Consider the following 19902-nt stretch of genomic DNA (forward strand, 5'->3'; position numbering starts at 1 on the left):
CAACAATGAGGCTAATCATGCAACATTCTGCATTCAAAGAATATATATTGAGAGCACAGCCAAGCTATCTATGAATGGAATAAATCAGAAAGGTATGACGGTACTTACCCACCACACACCTGGAGCACAGAGAATTTGTAAGCATCCACATCACTGCCACTTACTATTCGAGCCTTAAATGAAGAGTGAGAGAAAAACAAAACGAAGAAGCTTTTAGCATACTACTATTTTATGTACATGAGATCGGGACACAGGTCAACTGCACTACACATGTAACACCTAGTATGACAGATGCTAAGCAGGGTCAGCTCCAAGTCAAAGCTACTGTGTTTTTATGAGTAGAGGTTTTGAAATTAGTGGTCAGCATTTAAACGAGTGCAATGGCAGAGTCCAGGAAAATATATCATATTCCAAATACTATTTGCCCTTAAAACTTGATATGTGCAGTGAAGATCATGAATCAGTCAGGAAGGTCATGATTAGCCACACTTAAGAAAAGATGCTGTGTTTGACCGTAGCAGACCCCTAGGTTGGCAAGTATAGCTAAGGTAAGCGCAGCTGGCAAGGTGTGACCTCTCCATAAATGCAACATATCAGGGGCACACTGAAAGGACAACCAAATAATGGAAAGCTGGGATAACATGCACGTTTCAAAACTAAAACAGGAATCAAACAGGTCTAATATGTCACAAACAAACATGTACAAAAGACAAGATCCCTCAGGAGGGAAGAATAAGTATGATTTAAAACCTTTTCATCCACAGAACTGCTATCTGAAAGAGAATCAGGAAAAGAAGGGATAAATGTTAGATGGAGTACTTTTCAAGAAATCATTTAAACACATACATGAACAAAGTATTATAGGTTACATTGTTTAAAATTAGAAATAAACAAGAGTTTCAAGGTTGAGCCCCAAGGGAACAAGGATAGTTGGTTCTCATAATTTAAAGAGCTGGAAAATGTAATAGAAGGCTTGAAAAGTATAAAAGTGATTACAGGATTTAATGAAAGACAATGTGTCATATTAAGAAAAGAACAGAGTTGAAGCATCAGAAGTCCTGGGCTCCAGCTGGCACTCTGCCACTTACTAGACACATTGAGTAAGCTACTAAATTCTTTGGAGTCAAAAGTCTAGACCCACCTCTGGAATAAGATCGCAAATACGTTGACGAATTGCCTCACAACATTGTTGACAGAATCAATTGAGATCAATATTTGGGAAAGCAAACACCAGATGACCTTATGGATTAAAGTTGTTTTATTAAGAGATTATTTATGTATGGCTTCTCATATCATAGAGCTTACAAGCTAAAGGATTAAGTTGATTCCATCTTATGAATAATAAAACTGATGCCTAAGGAGGTTAAGTGGCTTGATTAAGATCACAAAGCTAGTAAATGGCAGAAGAGGGACACAAATCCAGGGCTCCTGATCTCCCACCTGGTTCTCTTTACATATAATGTTTCAAGTGAGCTGAACAGAACAGTGAAGGGTGCTTGCTCAACAGCCTTCAGATGCAATTTAAGATAAATCATAGGGCCAATATTTTTCTGGTCTAACTGCTCACGGACCCAAGGATATGGAGAATGGACTACTGAGTCATCATTTTTTAAACCCAGATTTAAAATTGCCTGGTCATAGGGTATAGTCTATTACTACCTTATGCAGTACTATTGCTCCAAAGCTTATTAATTCATCTTTGCTTATTAGCATAGAACTGGAGAATCTTCTCCATGGATAAACATTGGCAAAATGGTAGAGCTGACGTGAACCTGGAGATTTAGTTCAAATCCCTTGTATACATAAATGAGCACTGGAAAGATTAAAATTTGTTCAAGTTCATGTAGCTCAATGATGACCCGTACTGATGAAAATCTGAAATGCATTACTCTTCTTGACTCATCAAGTATAGATTGCTTAACTATCATTAAAAAAAAAGTCTTGGTGCAGATTTTACAGTATCTTCAAATGCAAAACAGGGTAAAATGTACTGTAAAGTATTAAAGACAAAACTTTCTTATGGCCATAATTATTTTATAATACTATATAAAATAAAGCAAAGAAAATTCAGTATTGTTGCAAAAGAATTATATACCATATCCAAGAAAATTGTTCCTGAAGAATGATTCAAGATAATGAAATGACTAATTTAATATGACATATCAATTGGACAGTAAATGCATATTTTAATTTTCATAGTAGGCAAAAAGTCATTTGATAAAAAATCCAAACCTTGTAGTTTCTCTAAACCTCCTTGAAATAGGATTAGAATGAGTCTTCTTTAAGTTTAATATGTTAAAACAAAGTCTTACTACTAAAGTCAGCAATTTATGTGTGAAATAGTAGAGGATTGCCATAATCAGAAAAAGAAAGCAAAACTGTCTAAAAGCATCTTTTTCATTTCTTTCTGAAAACTTAGGTGAATATATTAAAACTAACGAAAATAAACTATATAAATATAGAAGGCAAAATAGAAAATTATTTTTACAAGAATTATAACTGTATCTGTTAATCAAAACATACAAAATCACATGGAAAACTATTAGAGTGAACAAAATAACCAACAGAGTAACTAGTCAACCCATAAACAAAATAATAATGTTTTTCCTATATACTAACAACAATGAATTTGAAAAACAATGAAATAAAATCTGATTTCAAATATGCAATATTTTGAATGAGTAATTTGTATTCATTGTCTCCCATTGATATCTCTCTTCCATCTCAACCATCCCACTAAATGAATGTAATCTTAACAAGGTCACCAATTACTTTCAGCTATTACATCTGGTAATACACTGATTCTTTCAATGTTTCATTCATTCATTGAACATATTTATTGCCAATGAAGCCTTTTTGTTCACTTTGACTACTTTCTTGTCTCCCTGTTGTATCCTGCTCTGAAATCTTTCTAAAAATGACAAAATTATGTCACTCTCCTTAAAATCCACAAAAAATCCACAGTGCCCTCATGAAAGAACATCAAATCCATGTGAAATGCAGTCTCATCACTCATTATATCTCATTCATATCATAAACTTCTGTCACAATTAAATTCTTGAAGTTACATTTCTGTGCCATGCTCTTTGAAATCTACATGCCTTTGCACTGCTGCTTCCTTCCTATGAAACAACTGTTCTCCATCCTGATCTAGCTAACTGTCTGTCATGTCCCAAAATTCAGCTGAAGCACAACCCCCTCCTTCTGAAAACTTGTGACACTTCTCCCTGCTTTCATCCTGTGTTCAGTATTGTGCACTGTGCATTTCTCTCTGCTAATCTTCATCCTTTGCCAGTTTCCTTATCTGCAATCCTTTCAGAATTTGAGCTCCCTGATGGTAGTCTGTTTTTTAATGTCTTGCTCTCTCTTTTGCTTTTACCAGATTCCAGAAATATAGGAAATAACCAATAAACATGTCTTAAACATGGAATGGACAATTTTAATAAGCTACAACACTTCATGGAATATCTAAAAATCTGAATAAAGGAAAATATTTCATTTTTCTATATAGCAAGGATGAATAATAATATAATAGATTTGTAGATGTGACAGTCAAGATCCTAATGGCAGATTGCTGTAACTTGAAATTTTAAAAATTTTCAGTGTAACTGGATTAATCAATGAGCAAAAATCCTAGCAAACTAATACATTAATAGTGAAACGCAAAATATAACTAAGATACCCTTATACTCAAGAATTTAATGACTACAAAAGAAAACTTTTTTATTAAAGACAAAGAGAAGTTACTAGTCAGTAAATGGTACTTACACAACAGGTTAAATATCTATAATATTCATCTGTATACTCATCTCATACATATGCCACCAATTTCCACATGCATTAAAGATTTAAACATAGAATCAAGAAAGAAAGACAAGTAAAAAGAGAAAGGAATATTTATGAAACCTATGGAATGAGATGCTAAAATTTAGACAACAGATAATTGACAAATTAAAATGCAACAATGGTAAATACACATACAAAATACTTATTTTACTAAAACTACACCTAATGATCATAAAATTAACAAAGATTAAAGATACTGATTGTAATGATATTCAAAATAATTCTGAAGGCTGTTGAGAATATTATTAATTAAATACTATCATGCATAGTTGATGAATATGAAAATTGTTATAAGTTTTAAAAAGCTTTCAAAAGATGTCTATCAATAGACTGTGTTGACATGGAAATTCCATTTTTGGAAACTGGTGCTAAGGAAATTATTTTTGTTATGGATTGAATTGTGTCCTGCTTCCCCCAATTTAAATGTTGAAGTCCTAACCCCCATACTTCGCAATGTGGCCTTGTTTAGAAATAGAACCAATGCATATCTAATTAGTTAAAATAGGTCATACTAGAGTAGGGTGAACTCTTAATCCAATGTAATTGGTGTTCTTATAAAAAGAGAAAATTTGGGCCATGTGTGGTGGCCCATGCCTGTAATCTCAGCATTTTGGGAGGCCAAGATGGGCAGATCACAAGGTCAGAAGTTTGAGACCAGTCTGACCAGCATAGTGAAACCCAGCCTCCACTAAAAATACAAAAATTAGCTGGGTGTGGTGGTGAATGCCTGTAATCCCAGCTACTCAGGAGGCTGAGGCATGAGAATTGCTTGAATCCAGTAGGTAGAAGTTGCAGTGAACCAAGATCGCACCACTGCACTCCAGCCTGTCAACAGCGTGAGACTTTGTCCAAAAAAAAAAAAAAAAAAACAGGAGAAATTTGGAGACAGATGCATACACAATAATATCAAATAAGGATTAGTTATGCTTCCACAAGCCACGAAACTCCCAGAAACTTGCTGAGAAGAATCAACAGATTCGCCCCTAGTTCCTTCAGTCTTCAGTGGGAATATGGCCCTGCCAACACCTTGATAGTAGGTGTTCAGCCTCCAGAACTTTGAGAACAAATTTCTGGTATTCTAAGTCACTTAATTTTTGATATTACATTATGGTAACCCTGGCAAACATATAATTTAAATACTAAAAAAAAAATGTGTTAAGATTGGCACTGTTTTTTTACTACAAAAAAGCTGGAAAAGCATATATGATCAAATATAGAATTATGGGTTGAAATTATGTTCTATGACTTTGAGGCAAAAATCTACGACCATTAAAATCAATGCATTCAGAGACTAAATAAAAATACAGAAAATGCTTATGATGTATAAAATAAAAATTAGGAAATTATCTCATGTTTGAAGTTACTTAAGGTTATAAGGTGATTATGTTAAAAAAAAGTTGTATATAGAAAAAGACTTGAAGAGAACATCACCATAACACTGTTAATCTAAAGTAATAGGTTAATATATTTATTCATATTATCTTATATTTTCCAAGATTCTGTTATTTAATAATCATATTGTTTAAAAAATGTTAAATGATGCAATATTGTATCCAACAGCAGCAGAATGTATATTTTTATCGAGTGTACATTGTGGAAAAGTCTTCAAGCCACAAAACACATCTTAACAAATTTCAAGATTGAAATAATATCAAGTGTCTTTTCTGACCACAATGTTTGAAAGCAGAAATCAATAAATGGAAGAATTTGAGAACATCCACAAATATGAGGAAATAAAACAGCACAGTCTTGAAGAACCAATGGGTCAAAGGTGAAATAAATAAATATTTGGAGACAAACACAAATAGAAACACAATATACAAAATCTTAAGGGATGTAGCAAAAGCAGTTCCAAGAAGGTTACAGTGATAAACACCCACATTAAAAAAAAGTCTCAAACAACCTAAATATATACTTCACAGAACTAGATACAAAACAAAACAAACAAAGCCCAATGTCAGCAGAACTAAAGAACTCATAAAGATTACAATGCCTGTAATCCCAGCACGTTGGGAGGCCAAGGCAGGTGGATCACGAGGTCAAGAGCTCAAGACCATACTGACCAACAGCGTGAAACCCTGTTTCTATTAAAAATACAAAAATTAGCTAGCTGTGGTGGCGCGTGCCTGTCCCAGCTACTTGGGACACTGAGGCAGGAGAACTGCTTGAACCTGGGAGGCAGAGGTTGCAGTGAGCCGAGATTGTGCCACGCCACTGCACTCCAGCCTGGCGCCTGACAACGGAGCAAGACTCTGTCTCAAAAAAAAAAAAAAAAAAAAAAAAAAAAAAAAAAAAAAAAAAGATAAAGAAGAAATAAATGAAACAGAGACTACAATGACAATGAAAAAGATAGATTAAACTAGGAGAGTTTATTTTGAAAATATAAACAAATTTGTCAAATCCTTAGCTAGACTCACCAAGAAAATGAGGGAAATGGATGAAATAAAATTATAAGTGGAAGAGCAACATTACAACTGGTAGCAGAAAACTACAAAGGATCATGAGACTACCATGATTACATGCCATCAAACTGAATAACTTGGAAGAAATGGGAAAATTACTAGAACATGCAACGTACCAATATTGAATCATAAAGAAAGAGCAAATCTGAGCAGACCAATAATGACTAACAACATGGAAGTGGTCATCAATAACTTTTCAACAAAGAAAAGTCCATTACAAGATAGCTGCATTGTGTATCAAGATTTAACACCAATATTTCTCAAACTCTTCCAAAATATCGAAGAAGAGATAACACTTATACCTAATTTTATAAGGCCAGCATTACTCACATCAAAGCCAGACAAGGATTCTATAAGAAAATTAGAGGCCACTATTCCTGCTGAACATAGATGCTAAAAGTCTTCAACAAAATACTAGCAAACCAAATTCAATGGCACAGCAAAAAGATCATATATTATGATCTGGTGAAATACATCCCAGGGATACAAGGATGTTTCAATGAACTTAAATCAATAAATGTCATAAACAGCTGGGTGCAGTGGCTCATGCCTGTAATCCAAACACTTTGGGAGGCCCAAGTGGGCAGATCACTAGAGTCCAGGAGTTCAAGACTAGCATGGACAACACTAGCTGGGTCAACATATCATCTCTACTAAAAATACAAAAAGTAGCCAGGCATGGTCACATATACCTTTTACTCTCAGCTACTTGGGAGGCTGAGATGGGAGGATTGATTGACACTAGGAGATCAAGGCTGCATAAGCCTAGAATGTGCCAATGTACTCCAGCCTGGAAGACAAAGTGAGATCCTGTCTAAAACAAACAAACAAACAACAACAAAAAAGCAATACACCAATATAAAAGAATAGAGGATAAAAACTGTATAAGCATCTAAATAGATACAGCAAAGCCTTTGACAAAATTCAACATCCTTTCATGAAAAAAACTCTCAACAAATTAGGTAGAGAGGGAATGTACCTGTATGTAATATAAGCCATATACAATAAGCCCACAGACAACACCATACTCAACAGTGAAAGGCTGAAAGATTTCCTCCTAAGATCAGAAACAAGACAAGGGCTCCTACTCTCACAACTTCTATCAAGCATAGTACTAGAAGTTCTCACCAGAGAAATAAGGCAAAAATAAATAAATAAATAGCTTCTAAATTAAAAAAATGAAGAAATAAATTGTTTTTGTTTATGTTGACAATATCTCATATATAGAAAACCTAAAGACTCCACCAAAAAACTTTAAACTAATAAACAAATTTTAAGTGTCATGATTTTTAAAAAATCTATTCACTAAATAACAAACTATCTGAAAAATAATTTTAAAGCAGCTGGGCAACATGGGAAAACCCATCTCGACAAACAATAAAAAAAAAATGCAGGGCATGGTGGCACATGTCTATAGCCCCAGCTACTCAGGAGGTTGATGTGGGAAGATCACCTGAGGCTGGGATGTCAAAACTGCAGTTAGCAGTGATTACACCATTGCACTCCAGCTTCAGTGACAGAGTGAGATCCTATCTTAAAAAAGACATTTTAAAAATTACCAAAATGTTACAATATCAAAATGTTAAATACTTAGATATAAATTTAACGGAGGAGTGAAAGATCTGTACACTGAAAACTATAAGACATCAATGAAAGAAGTGAAGAAAAATTAATAAATGGAAAGACATTTAGTGTGCTTGTGCTGGAAAAATTGATATTCTTAAAATGCTTGCATTTTCTCCTAAGATCAGAAACAAGACAAGGACTCATACTCTCACAGCTTCTATCCACCATAGTACTAGAAGTTCTCACCAGAGAAATAAGGCATAAATAAATAAATAAATAAATAAATAGCTTCTAAATAATAATAATTTTAAAAAGATCACTTAAATGCTTAAATGCTTGCATTTTAAGTGTCCTACACTTTCAAAGGAATCTCTACCAAAATCCCAATGCCTTTTTTCAAAGGCTTACAGATTCAAAGAAATCCCTACCAAAATTCTGTCAGCCTTTTTTACAAAAATAGAAAAAAAATCTAAAACTTGCATAGAACCATAAAAAAGCCCCACATAGCCCAAGCAATCTTGAGGAAAAAGAACGAAGCTGGGGCATGATTTTTCCCAATTTTAAGCTATATCACAAGGCTACAGTAATCAAAACAATATGGTACCAGTATAAGAATAAACACATAGACTGATCGAACAGAAGAGAGAGCTCAGAAATAAAACCACAGACATATGGCAAACTAATATTTGATGAAGGTGCCAAGAATACACAATGGGGAAAGGGCTGTTTCTTCAATAAAATGTATTGGAAAAATTAGATATCCATATGTAACAGAAAACAACTGGAAATTGGAATGTATTCTTAAATGTAGGACCTGAAACTATAAAGCTCCAAGATAAAGTTTAAGGAAAATTTACCATTGGCAATATATTGGCAATGATAGCAATAATTTCTTTGGACATGACACTGAAAACTCAAGCAATAAAAGAAAATATAAATAGGTTTATCAAACTAACAAGATTTTGCACAGCAAAGGCAACAACTGGCAAAAAGAAAAGGAAATCTATGAAATGGGAGAAAATATTTTCAAATTATATGTCTGAAAAAGGGTTAATATCCAAAATATATAAGAAACTCATTAAAACTCAATACCAAAATTACAAACACCTTGACTAATAAGTTGTCAAGGGGTCTAAACAGACATTTTTTCAAAAAAGACATTAATGGCTAATAAACATTTTAGAAGGTGCTCAGTATCATCGATCAGCAGAGAAATGTAAATCAAAGCCACAATGCGGTATCACCTCACACCTGTTAGAATGGTTATAATTAAAACACAAGAGATAAAGTGTTGGTAATGGTGTGGACAAAGGGAACCCCTGTACATTGATAGTGGGAATGTAAGTTGTACATCCATTAAGTAAAGCAGTATGGAGGATCCTCAAAAACATAAAAATAGAACTACCATAATAATCTAGCTATCTCACTTATAGGTAAAAATTTAAATATGAGATCAGCATGTTGAAGAGGTATCTGCACTGGCATATTCATTGCAGGATTATTCACCATAGCCAAGATATAAAAACAACCTAATTGTCAGCAGATAAAGACAATGTTATGTATATATAAGAACACACACACATACACACACACACACACACACACACACACACACAGGCACACAGATGATTATTTGGCCATTAAAAAGAAAAAATCTCCTGCCATTTATGACCAGATTGATTAATATAGAGGACATATACTAAGTAAAATAAGGCAGAAAAAGAAACACAAATATTTCACTTATAAATGAAATCACACACAGACAGACAGACACACACACACACACACACACACACACACACACAAACGCTTAACTTATAAAAGCCGAGAACAGAATAGTGGTTGCCAGGGCTGGGGGTGGGGAAAATGAGTTTTTGGTCAAAGTATACAAACTTTCAGTTTTAAGACGAATAAATTCTGGGGATCTAATACACAGCATGACAACTAAAGCTAATAATACTGTACTGTTTTCTCAAATGTGTTAATATAGTACACAAGTGTCCTCACCACACACACACACATGCACACACGCACACACACACGTAACTCAGTATAGTGATGGATATATTAATTACTTTTATTGTGGTAATCATTTCACAATGTATATGGATATCAAATTGTTATGTTTTAATACCTTGAAATAGCTAATTTATTATCAACTATGCCTTAATAAAGCTGGGGAAAGAATAAAATGTGAAATGTATACAATAGGCAAAAATCCTGGATATTACTCTAGAAGCAGTGTAATACATATATAAAAGATATACACATATGTACTTATGCACATAATCATTTATGTATATACAGATATTACACATATAGATACAGTAAATACACATACAGCCTTTGTTTCCTGATAAATTGCCTTTTATTCTACATACAGCTGTTCTGCTTGGTAAAATTGTGGTAAATGTCTGCAATTACATGCTGGGTACTCCCTATAATGCTGCTCCCTATGTTCCTAGTCTTAGAAGGAACATATCATCTCACAACAAGTTCATTTTGCAGCTCAGCAGTTTAATGTCATTAGTGCAGGACCACAGTGCATCTAACTACTTGACAGTGAAACCACCCCTATAAATGGGATTAAAGTAAGGTTGCAGTGGCTGTCCATTTTTAATGTCTTCAAATTCCATAAACAATTTAAAATAAAAAAACTGATAAAATATTTACTAAGTGAACAGCGCTATTCTATTCAACCATACTGCATGGTAACCTACAAAACCAAAATTCTGAGTATATAGAAACACAAATAATATACATGTATCTCCTGTGTATTAGACCCATTAGAGGTTCTTGTGTGAGCATCCATGAGAAGTAAATCTGAATGTAATCTAAGAAAACATGTCACCTCCCTAACCCTCAGTTCTCCTTCATATGTAAGTACAGTAAGAAGATTTGATCAGCATCTATCTATACCTTATAGTTCTAAACTCTATAATTATCTTTTGGTATGTGTAGTAAGTTTTCACTAAAACAAGGAATGATTAATCACCAGTTACCACCAAAAATAAATATTCATAATACCTAATGCCTACATTTAAAATTAAGATACAATTTACAATCTTCTAAGATAAAAGTAAAAATGTTTTATCTCCTCCCTTAATGTTTTACCTCTACTATAACACTTTTTGAAGAAAATTTGAATAGAGGAAATCTCCAAGTTTGTATGTAAATTGAGTTCCATCCTATCTAGCTTAGGAATCCCCTTAAACTTCCTTACTCTAAGTTTAAACTTCTCTGCCCAGAACATGAGGCATCCCTTTCTTTAGGATATTCCTGCTGTATACACTATTCATAGTTAGTCCTCTCAGTTATTAGATCTGTGTATTAGACCTGATTAGACTAAACAGTGTAGTATTTATAGGATTTCATGCTATCCCTGGTTTTAGGCATGCACTCGGGATCTTGCAATATATCCCCCCGTGAATATATTCAATGAGAACACAGTATAAAATTCCAATTGGTGATAAGATAATTTACTATCTTCTTTGGAAATAGTTTGATCTATTTGTCACAATATTAAAAAAGAAATTACTTTGAAACATGTGTAGTATGACTGAAAGTCATCACATGGGGGCCAGTAACAATGCAAAGAAAAATCATTACTGTAATCAGAGGGTTGCTGAGCTGTCATTAGCCTTTACAGACTACCTACCATATGCTAGACAGTCTGCAAATAACTTTATCTTCCCTTTTATTGAATTCCTTAAACTGTCTTGTGAATTATCAATAATTAGTACATGCTTCCAGCCAGAGGAAGTACCTGTGGATGGTGCATGTTTCAGATGTACTTCTAAATGCAATTGAATGAGTGCTGAGTGAGAGATTAATGCTGATTTAACTCATATCTCACATACCATTGACCACTCATTTATGTTCTCAGGGGTCATCTAACAAACTGGATCACGATGATAGTTCAGTATAATAAAGATGTTACAGATATGAACAAAGTGATATGGGAGCACAGAGAAGAGATCCCCTAACTCTTCAGCCAGGGAGAACACTGGGTTTGGGAAGGACTCATAGGGGAGAGAAGCGGGTTTTGCAGATGGCTGAAGGTATTCTTGGCAGAGTAAAAAGGATTTAAAAAGGCATTGAAGCTTGAAAGAGCATAGAGTGTTAGGAACTGAAATATGGGAATGTGATGGCAAATGATTTCAAGACATGAAAGGAAGGTGAATAGGGTTCATAACATAAAAGTCCTTATACATTTTATAGTAGTCAGCCCTTACTCATGGGGTGATAGATTCCACGATTCCCAGTGCATGCCTAAAACCAGAGATAGCACGAAATCCTACACATACTACACTGTATAGATCTAATAACTGAGACAACTACTAAGTGCCTAACTATGGATAGTATACACAGCGTGAATATGCCAAAGAAAGGGATGCCTCATGTCCTGGGCAGGAAAAAGCAGAATACACAAGGTTTCATTACATATATCAGAAGGGATACAACTTAAAACTTATGCATTATTACTTCTGGAATTGTCCACTGAATATTTTTGGACCACTGTTGACCACAGGTGACTGAAACCATGAAAGTAAATAATGGATCTACTGTATTAAGGAATATAAATTATATCCTCATCACAATGTGGAATCACAGAATGTTTTCAAGCAATGGTATATAACATGATCAAAATTTTATTTTCTGTTTTTAAAAATCCATTCTAGTCTATCAGACAATAAGGCAAAATAAGATATCATATGGAAGGATTCTTCCCTCTGGTCCACATGTACCAAAATTCCAGGCAGATACACACAAATACTAGATAATATGATTTGTTAAACTTTAAAACATATGCAAGCTCAAAATACAACATAATCTCTCAATCACTGCAAATGAAGTAGTGACTCAAAACTAATCTTGAGTGCAGTAAAAATCACAATTGCTCACCGGAATGCTGAAACATTTCATTCATTGATTCATTTGCCATCCACCAAGTGCCCTTAAGTCCTTGGTGCAATGTGGTAGGGACGGGGGATGCAATAGTTGGAAACCAAGGTAAATAACTAGATTCTTCTGAAACTTCTACAGTAGAGGCAAACCACACAGCAGAATCTAAACACAAGAAAAGCTAGAACTTTTTAGCACTACTTCAATAAACTAGAAAGCATATTAAAAACACTCATAAAATATAAAGCATGAGATAAGAATTATCTGTGAAAGTGGAGAAACAAGAAGGAAACTTTCTTTCCACTTAAGGACATAAATGGAAAAGATTTGCCTAAGAAAACAGGAACCTTAGGCCTGTACCAAGTATAGATGTAGGTTCAGAATTCATAGCAAACAGAAATACATTTATTCTTTTCACATAAAATACTATTAAAAATTAATGATGTACCTGGCCACAAAGAAATGGATGTAATATCAAAAAGACCAATCAAATAAAAAATCAATAATGGTGATTAAAATATAGCAAAACAAAATACAAAAGAAAAACAAAAATGAAAACTACATTTGGAAACTTTTAAGAATGCCTTAATTTATAGGAAAAAATCACAATGGAAATTAAAGAATATTAATAAAAATAAAAATTAAATGCACTAAAACACATCACATGCATACATATATCAGTTTAAATACAACTCAAGAAGCTAAAAACAAAAACCACAGCATAAACTCAAAGTAAAAAAAGAAGTACAAAATAAAAAAAATAATAATGTAAACTTAGGACATGAAAAAATCAGTATAAAGACTTTTTAAAAAACTTATTAGAATTATAAGCCTTAAGCAAGACTCATTAAGAAAATAGATTGTACATATAAACAATATTATTATGTAAAGGTACAGTAAAGATTTAGAAAAGTTCTGAGGGAATGACATACACCTCTTTATGCCAATTAATGCTCAAACTTAAAAAATGAGTAATTTGCTAAGACTATTACATTATTAAAATAAAAATTTTCTTAAAAATATAAATTACCAAAATTTACTCAAAAATAGAACAGAAAATCAAACACCACATGTTCTCACTCATAGGCAGGTGTTGAACAATGAGAACATAGGGACACAGAAAGGGGAGATCACACACTGGGGTCTCTTGGGGAGGATCAAGGGAGGGACAGTGGGGGAGTTGGGTGGTTGGGGAGAAACGTCAGATGTGGATGACAGGGAAATGGTGGCAGCAAACCACATTGCTATGTGTGTACCTATGCAACGGTCCTGCACGATCAGCATATGTACCCCAGAACCTAAAGTACAATAAAAAATAATAGAAAAACTAAACACAGCAACTATTAGAGAAATTAAACCAATAGAAAATTCTTCCTTTGCAAGAGTATCTAATAGTTTAAACTACTGATAAATGTTAAAGCTCATCCACCATGATCAAGTAGGATTCATCCCGGGGATGCAAGGCTGGTTCAACATACGCAAGTCCATAAACGTAATTCACCACATAAACAGAACCAAAGACAAAAACCACATGATTATCTCGATTGATGCAGAGAAGGCTTTTGACAAAATTCAACAAATCTTTATAAAATGGATAACTTCAAAGTAGTAGAAATTTGACTACAGAGGTAGGATAGTTACAGAAGGAAATGTGCCTAATTAATTTTCTAAGGGTAGTATAAGCTTGATACTAAAATCAGAAAAGACAGTATATGATACAATCACATGCCAGTATCATAGATGTGTAAAAGCATAAAGAATATTTTGCAATTAATCCAGCAGTGTGCACATGTGTACATATGTACACATCTGGCCACACTGTCTTTACTCCTGTGATAAAACCATGCTTGAACAACGTAAAATTCAGTAGTGGAACTTCTACTTCCAGGAAAAATAGACCTACTGGCCCCATTACTCCCACCAAATAGAACTAACAACTCTGGTCATTATATGTAAAATATGATAACCTCTGAAAATTGGAGAACAGAAGTCAGATTAGCTATTGATCTTAAGACTCAAAGCCTGAACTTCCACCCAAAAGAAGCAGTATTGAGGTGCACCTCTCTTCCTCACTGAAATGGTGTTAGAAGAAGAATGTGGAATCACAGAGTGCTTTCAAGCAAGGGAATGACCTAGTTGAGAGGCCTAGTTCTGAGTCAGGACTGTGACTACTTCTCAGTAGTAATGAGGTTAATCCCCTGATATTAGTGGTGGTCACATGGGAAGCAGCAATTGGGTACTAATTTTTCTCCCGACTAGGGTTCTATAAGCAGAGGCTTAGTGGAAGTCATAACTCCCAGCCATTTCCAGCAGTAACATAAAGCCCTTCCCACCTGGGTATCAATGGGGGCAGACTAAAGAACATGGACTTCCAAGTCAACCTGGTAGAAATGAATCAGAGCTCCCTTTCAATCACTTGAAAAATATCAAAACATGCCAGCTAAAACAAATATTTTAATAAGATCCAAAGTCTTAAACATAATACCCCAAATGTTCAGGATTCAGCAAAAATTTCTTGCCATACCGAGAACCAGTGAGATATCAAAGGGAATGATATCTCATTGAGAAAAGACAATCAACAGCTGCAAATGTGAACACACAGACATCAGGATAACAGGACAAGGATTCTAATGCCGCTAAAAAAAATGCTTCAAAACAATTCTAAATATGTCTGAAACAAATAAAAAATAAACAGTTTTTTTGAAGAAGTAGAAAGATGTAGCAAATAAATTAAGGATATAAAAATAAATATTTGTATGCTATCAATTCTTCCAATCCATGAGCATAAAATGATTTTCCGTTTTATTTGTGTATCTCTGATTTATTCAGCAGTGCTTTGAAGTTCTTGCAGAGATCTTTCACCTCCTTTGTTAGCTGTATCTCTTGGTCTTTCATTTTCTTTGTGGCTATTGTAAATGTGATTGTGTTTTTTATTTCACTCTCAACATCGACATTGTTGGTATATAGAAATGCTGCTGATATCTGTACTTATTTTGTATCCTGAGACTTTACTGAAGTAATTTATCTGTTCCAGGAGTCCTTTGGCGGAGTCTTTAGGATATCCTAGGTATAGAATCATATCATCAGAGAAGAGAGTTCGACGTCTGCTTTTCCTATTCAGATGCCTTTTATTTCCTACTGTTGCTTGATTGCTCTGGCTAGGAATTCTAGTACATGTTGAACAGGAGTAGTGAAAGTGATCATCCTTGTCTTGCTCCAGTTCTCAAGGAGGACAGTTCAAGTTTTTTTTGTTTTTGTTATATAGATACATAGATTTATATTCTCTCTCTCTCTCTCTCTCTTTCTCTCTCTCTCTCTCTCTCTCTCTCACACACACACACACACACACACACACACACACATTTCTTTAAGTTCTCAGATACATGTGCAGAATGTGTAGGTTTGTTACAAAGGTACATATATGCCATGGTGGTTTACTGTACTCATCAACCTGTCATCTCCATTAGGTATTTCTCTTAATGCTATCCCTCCTCTAGGCTCCCACCCCTGAAAGGTTCTGGTGTGTGATGTTCCCTTCCCTGTGTCCATGTGTTTTCATTGTTCAACTCCCACTTAGTGAGAATATATGGTGTTTGGTTTTCTGTTAATGTGTTAGTTTGCTGAGAATGATGGTTTCCAGTTTCATTCATGTCCCTGCAAAGGACATGAACCATCCATTTTTTATGGCTCCACAATATTCCATAGTTTGTATGTGCCACGTTTTCTTTATCCAGTCTATTACTGATGGGCATTTGGGTTGGTTCCAAGTCTTTGCTACTGTGAACAGTGTGCCACAATAAACATATGTGTGCATGTGTTTTTATAGAATTATTTATAATCTTTTGACTATATACTCAGTAATGGGACTGCTGGGTCAAATGGTATTTCTAGTTCTAGATCCTTGAGGAATCACCACACTGTCTTCCACAATGGTTGAACTAATTTACATTCCCACCAACAGTGTAAAAGTGTTACTATTTCTCCACAGCCTCACCAGCATCTGTTGTTTTCTGACGTTTTAGTGATCACCATTCTAATTGGTGTGAGATGGTATCTCATTGTGGTTTTGATTTGCATTTCTCTAATGATGAGTGATGATGAGTCTTTTTTCATATGTTTGTTGGCTTTATAAATGTCTTCTTTTGAGAAGTGTCTGTTCATATCCTTTGCTCACCTTTTGATGGGTTGATTTTTTCTTGTAAATTTGTTTAAGTTCTTTGTAGATTCTAGATACTAGCCTTTTGTCAGGTGGATAGATTGCAAAATTTTTCTTGCATTCTGTAGGTTTCCTGTTCACTCTAATGATAGTTTCTTTTGCTGTGCAGAGCTCTTTAGTTTAGTTAGATGTCATTTGTTGATTTTGGCTTTTGTTGCCATTGCTTTTGGTGGTTTGGTCATGAAATCTTCGCTCATGCCTACGTCCTGAATGTTATTGCCTAGATTTTCTTCTAGGGTTTTCATGGTTTTAGGTCATATGTTTATGTTTTTAATCCATCTTGAGTTAATTTCATCACTGTAGTATGGGAGTTTAAGTCTCAAACAATATTTATGGATTGATTTGTTTTTTCTTTGTGTCGGCTTTTCCTTCAACTATTTTGCAGCTTTTTATTTGGTACATGTTCATTTTTGACTTCTGTGTTTCTAAGTAGGTTGACCTCTATATCATTCATTACATAATGTGCCTGTCTGTTAGTTTTCTTTGCTTTGAAGTCTACTTTATCTAACATTAGCACAGCTGCTATTGCAGATTAACGTTTGTGTGCTCTATCTTTTTCCATGGTTTACTTTCAAACTGCCAATATCATTACCTTTAGACTAAGTTCCTTATAGAAAACATATATTTGAGGCATGTTTTTTAATTCACTTTTTAATCTCTTTTATTTGGTTTATTTAAACCATTTCATGTAATTATTGATACATTAAGGCTTAGGCTTATTATTTTTTTTGTTGTTGTCTGTTCGCTGATTTTCATTTCTGCATTTTCTTTTTTCTTGCATTGCTTTAGATTACTTGAACTTTTCTTTAGTAGTTGTGTATTTCTTTGTATTGTTTTCTAGAGATTACTCTAGGTACTGTATTATGTATAAGTTTTCTTTTGCTTAAAACTTACCACAGACTTTAATCCATAATATTGGCAGTTTGAAAGTAAACCATGGAAAAAGATAAACCATACAAACAATAATGTGATAGAACAATAGTAGCTGTGCTAATATTAGATAAAGCAGACTTCAAAGCAAGAAAACTAAAAGAGAGTACATTATAAAATGATACAGAGGTAAATCTACTTAGAAGACACAGCAATCAAAAACAAACATGCACCAAATAAAAAGCTGCAAGATAGAGGAAGCAAAATGATACCAAGGAAAAATAAACAAATTGACAAATGTTGTTTGAGACTTTAATTTCCATACTACACCAATGAAATAATTAAAAGAATATCTTAATAAAGAGATATACCATGTTTGTGATTTGGAGAAGTTACCATAGCAAGATATATATAATCCCCAAATTTATATAAAAGCTTAACACAATTCTTATCAAAACCTAGAGTTATTTTTATAGTTAAGGACAGGAGTTCTCAAAATTGATATGGAAAGATAAGGGAACTACAGTAGCTAAAAATAATCCTGACAAAAAAGAATAAAATAGGAGGAAATATTTTATTAAATTAAGATTATTTTATATTTATAGCAACCAAGACTGTGTGGTGTTGGTAAATGTAATTGCATTTAGATTCATGAAATAGGACAGAGAGCCCAGAAAAAGACTCATACATTTATGGTCAATTGATTTTTGGCAAAGATTCAAAAGCAATTTAATAGAAGGTAAAATTTTCAACAACTAGTGCTTGAGCAATTGGATATTCATAGGCAAAAATAAAAATAAAATTAAAAAAGAGGAACCTTTACCTAAATTTCACATCTTCTGCAAAAATTATCTCAAAATCGACCATAGATTTAAATGTAAAATATAAAAATATAAAACTCTTAGGAGAAAATTTCAAGACACAGGCCTTGAGGATTAATTCTTAATAATGATATCAAAACCATATATCAAAAGAATCAGTAATTTGGACTTCATCAACATTTTAAAAATTGTTCTTAGAAGGACTTTGTAAAGAGGATAAAAAAACAAGCTATGAACTGGAAGAAAAAAATTGCAAATCACAAATCCACCAAAGGACTAGTATTTGTAATATGTAAAGAACTACTCTCAGAATTCAACAGAAAAAAAATGTAATATGGAAATTGGCAAAAGACATGACAGTCACTCCACTAAAGAGGACATATGGATGATAAGCATATGAAAAGATAATCAACATTCTATTTAGAAAATGGGAATAAAAACCATAATGAAATGTCTCTACACACTTAATAGAATAAATAAAACAAAAAGCAGGGACAATACCAAATGTTATGTCATCCAAGAGGATGCGGTAAAACTGGATCTTATGTATGATGTCATAAAGCTAAACATACACTCATAATTCAACTAGCAATTACAGCTTTTGGTATTTATCCTAGAGAAGTGAAAATATGTACACACAAAAATCTACATAAGATTGATCATAGCAGCTTTTTAAAAATAACCAAAAACTGGAAATAACTAAAAGTTTCATTAATAGATGAACAGTTAAACAAACTGTGGCAAATCCATATCATAGGATATTAGTCAGCAGTAAAAATAAATGAAATATTGATACATGCAACAATTTGGATAGATTTCAGGGCATTATGCTAAGAGAAAAAAGCCAGTCTCCAAAGGTCAGAAGTTATATATTCATGGAATGACAAAAATTATAAAAATTAAAAACAGATTAGTGGTTGCCAGGAGTTATGAATGGTTAAGGAAGGGGAATAGTGCAAGTGATTATAAAGAGACAGAACCAGGCAGACAGCTTTGTCTCGAAGGAATAGGTCTGTAGTTTGATCGCAATGGTGCTTATACAATTTACATATGTGTGATAAAATGACTTTGAACTATATACATGCACATTATACCAATGTCAAATTCCTCTTTTTGATATTGTACTGTAGGTACATGAGATGTAACTGTTGGGAGAAACTGGAGAAGGATACCTATAACTGCACTACTATCCCAACAACTTCCTGTGAATCCATAT

General features: G+C 33.7%; 1 protein-coding gene across 1 annotated transcript in view; it reads right to left on the reverse strand.

The window, feature by feature from the left end:
• UNC13C (unc-13 homolog C) overlaps window positions 1-19902 on the reverse strand; it is a 586273-nt gene that overhangs the window by 465946 nt on the left and 100425 nt on the right. Inside the window, exons 2-3 of the mRNA XM_003935590.4 lie at window positions 751-773; window positions 109-173 (exon numbers count right to left, since the gene is read on the reverse strand). Coding sequence (XP_003935639.1) covers window positions 109-173; window positions 751-773 — 88 coding nt within the window. The remainder of the gene's footprint in view (window positions 1-108; window positions 174-750; window positions 774-19902) is intronic.

The sequence above is a fragment of the Saimiri boliviensis genome, chromosome 2, assembly GCF_048565385.1.
Source record: "Saimiri boliviensis isolate mSaiBol1 chromosome 2, mSaiBol1.pri, whole genome shotgun sequence".
NCBI lineage: Eukaryota > Metazoa > Chordata > Mammalia > Primates > Cebidae > Saimiri > Saimiri boliviensis.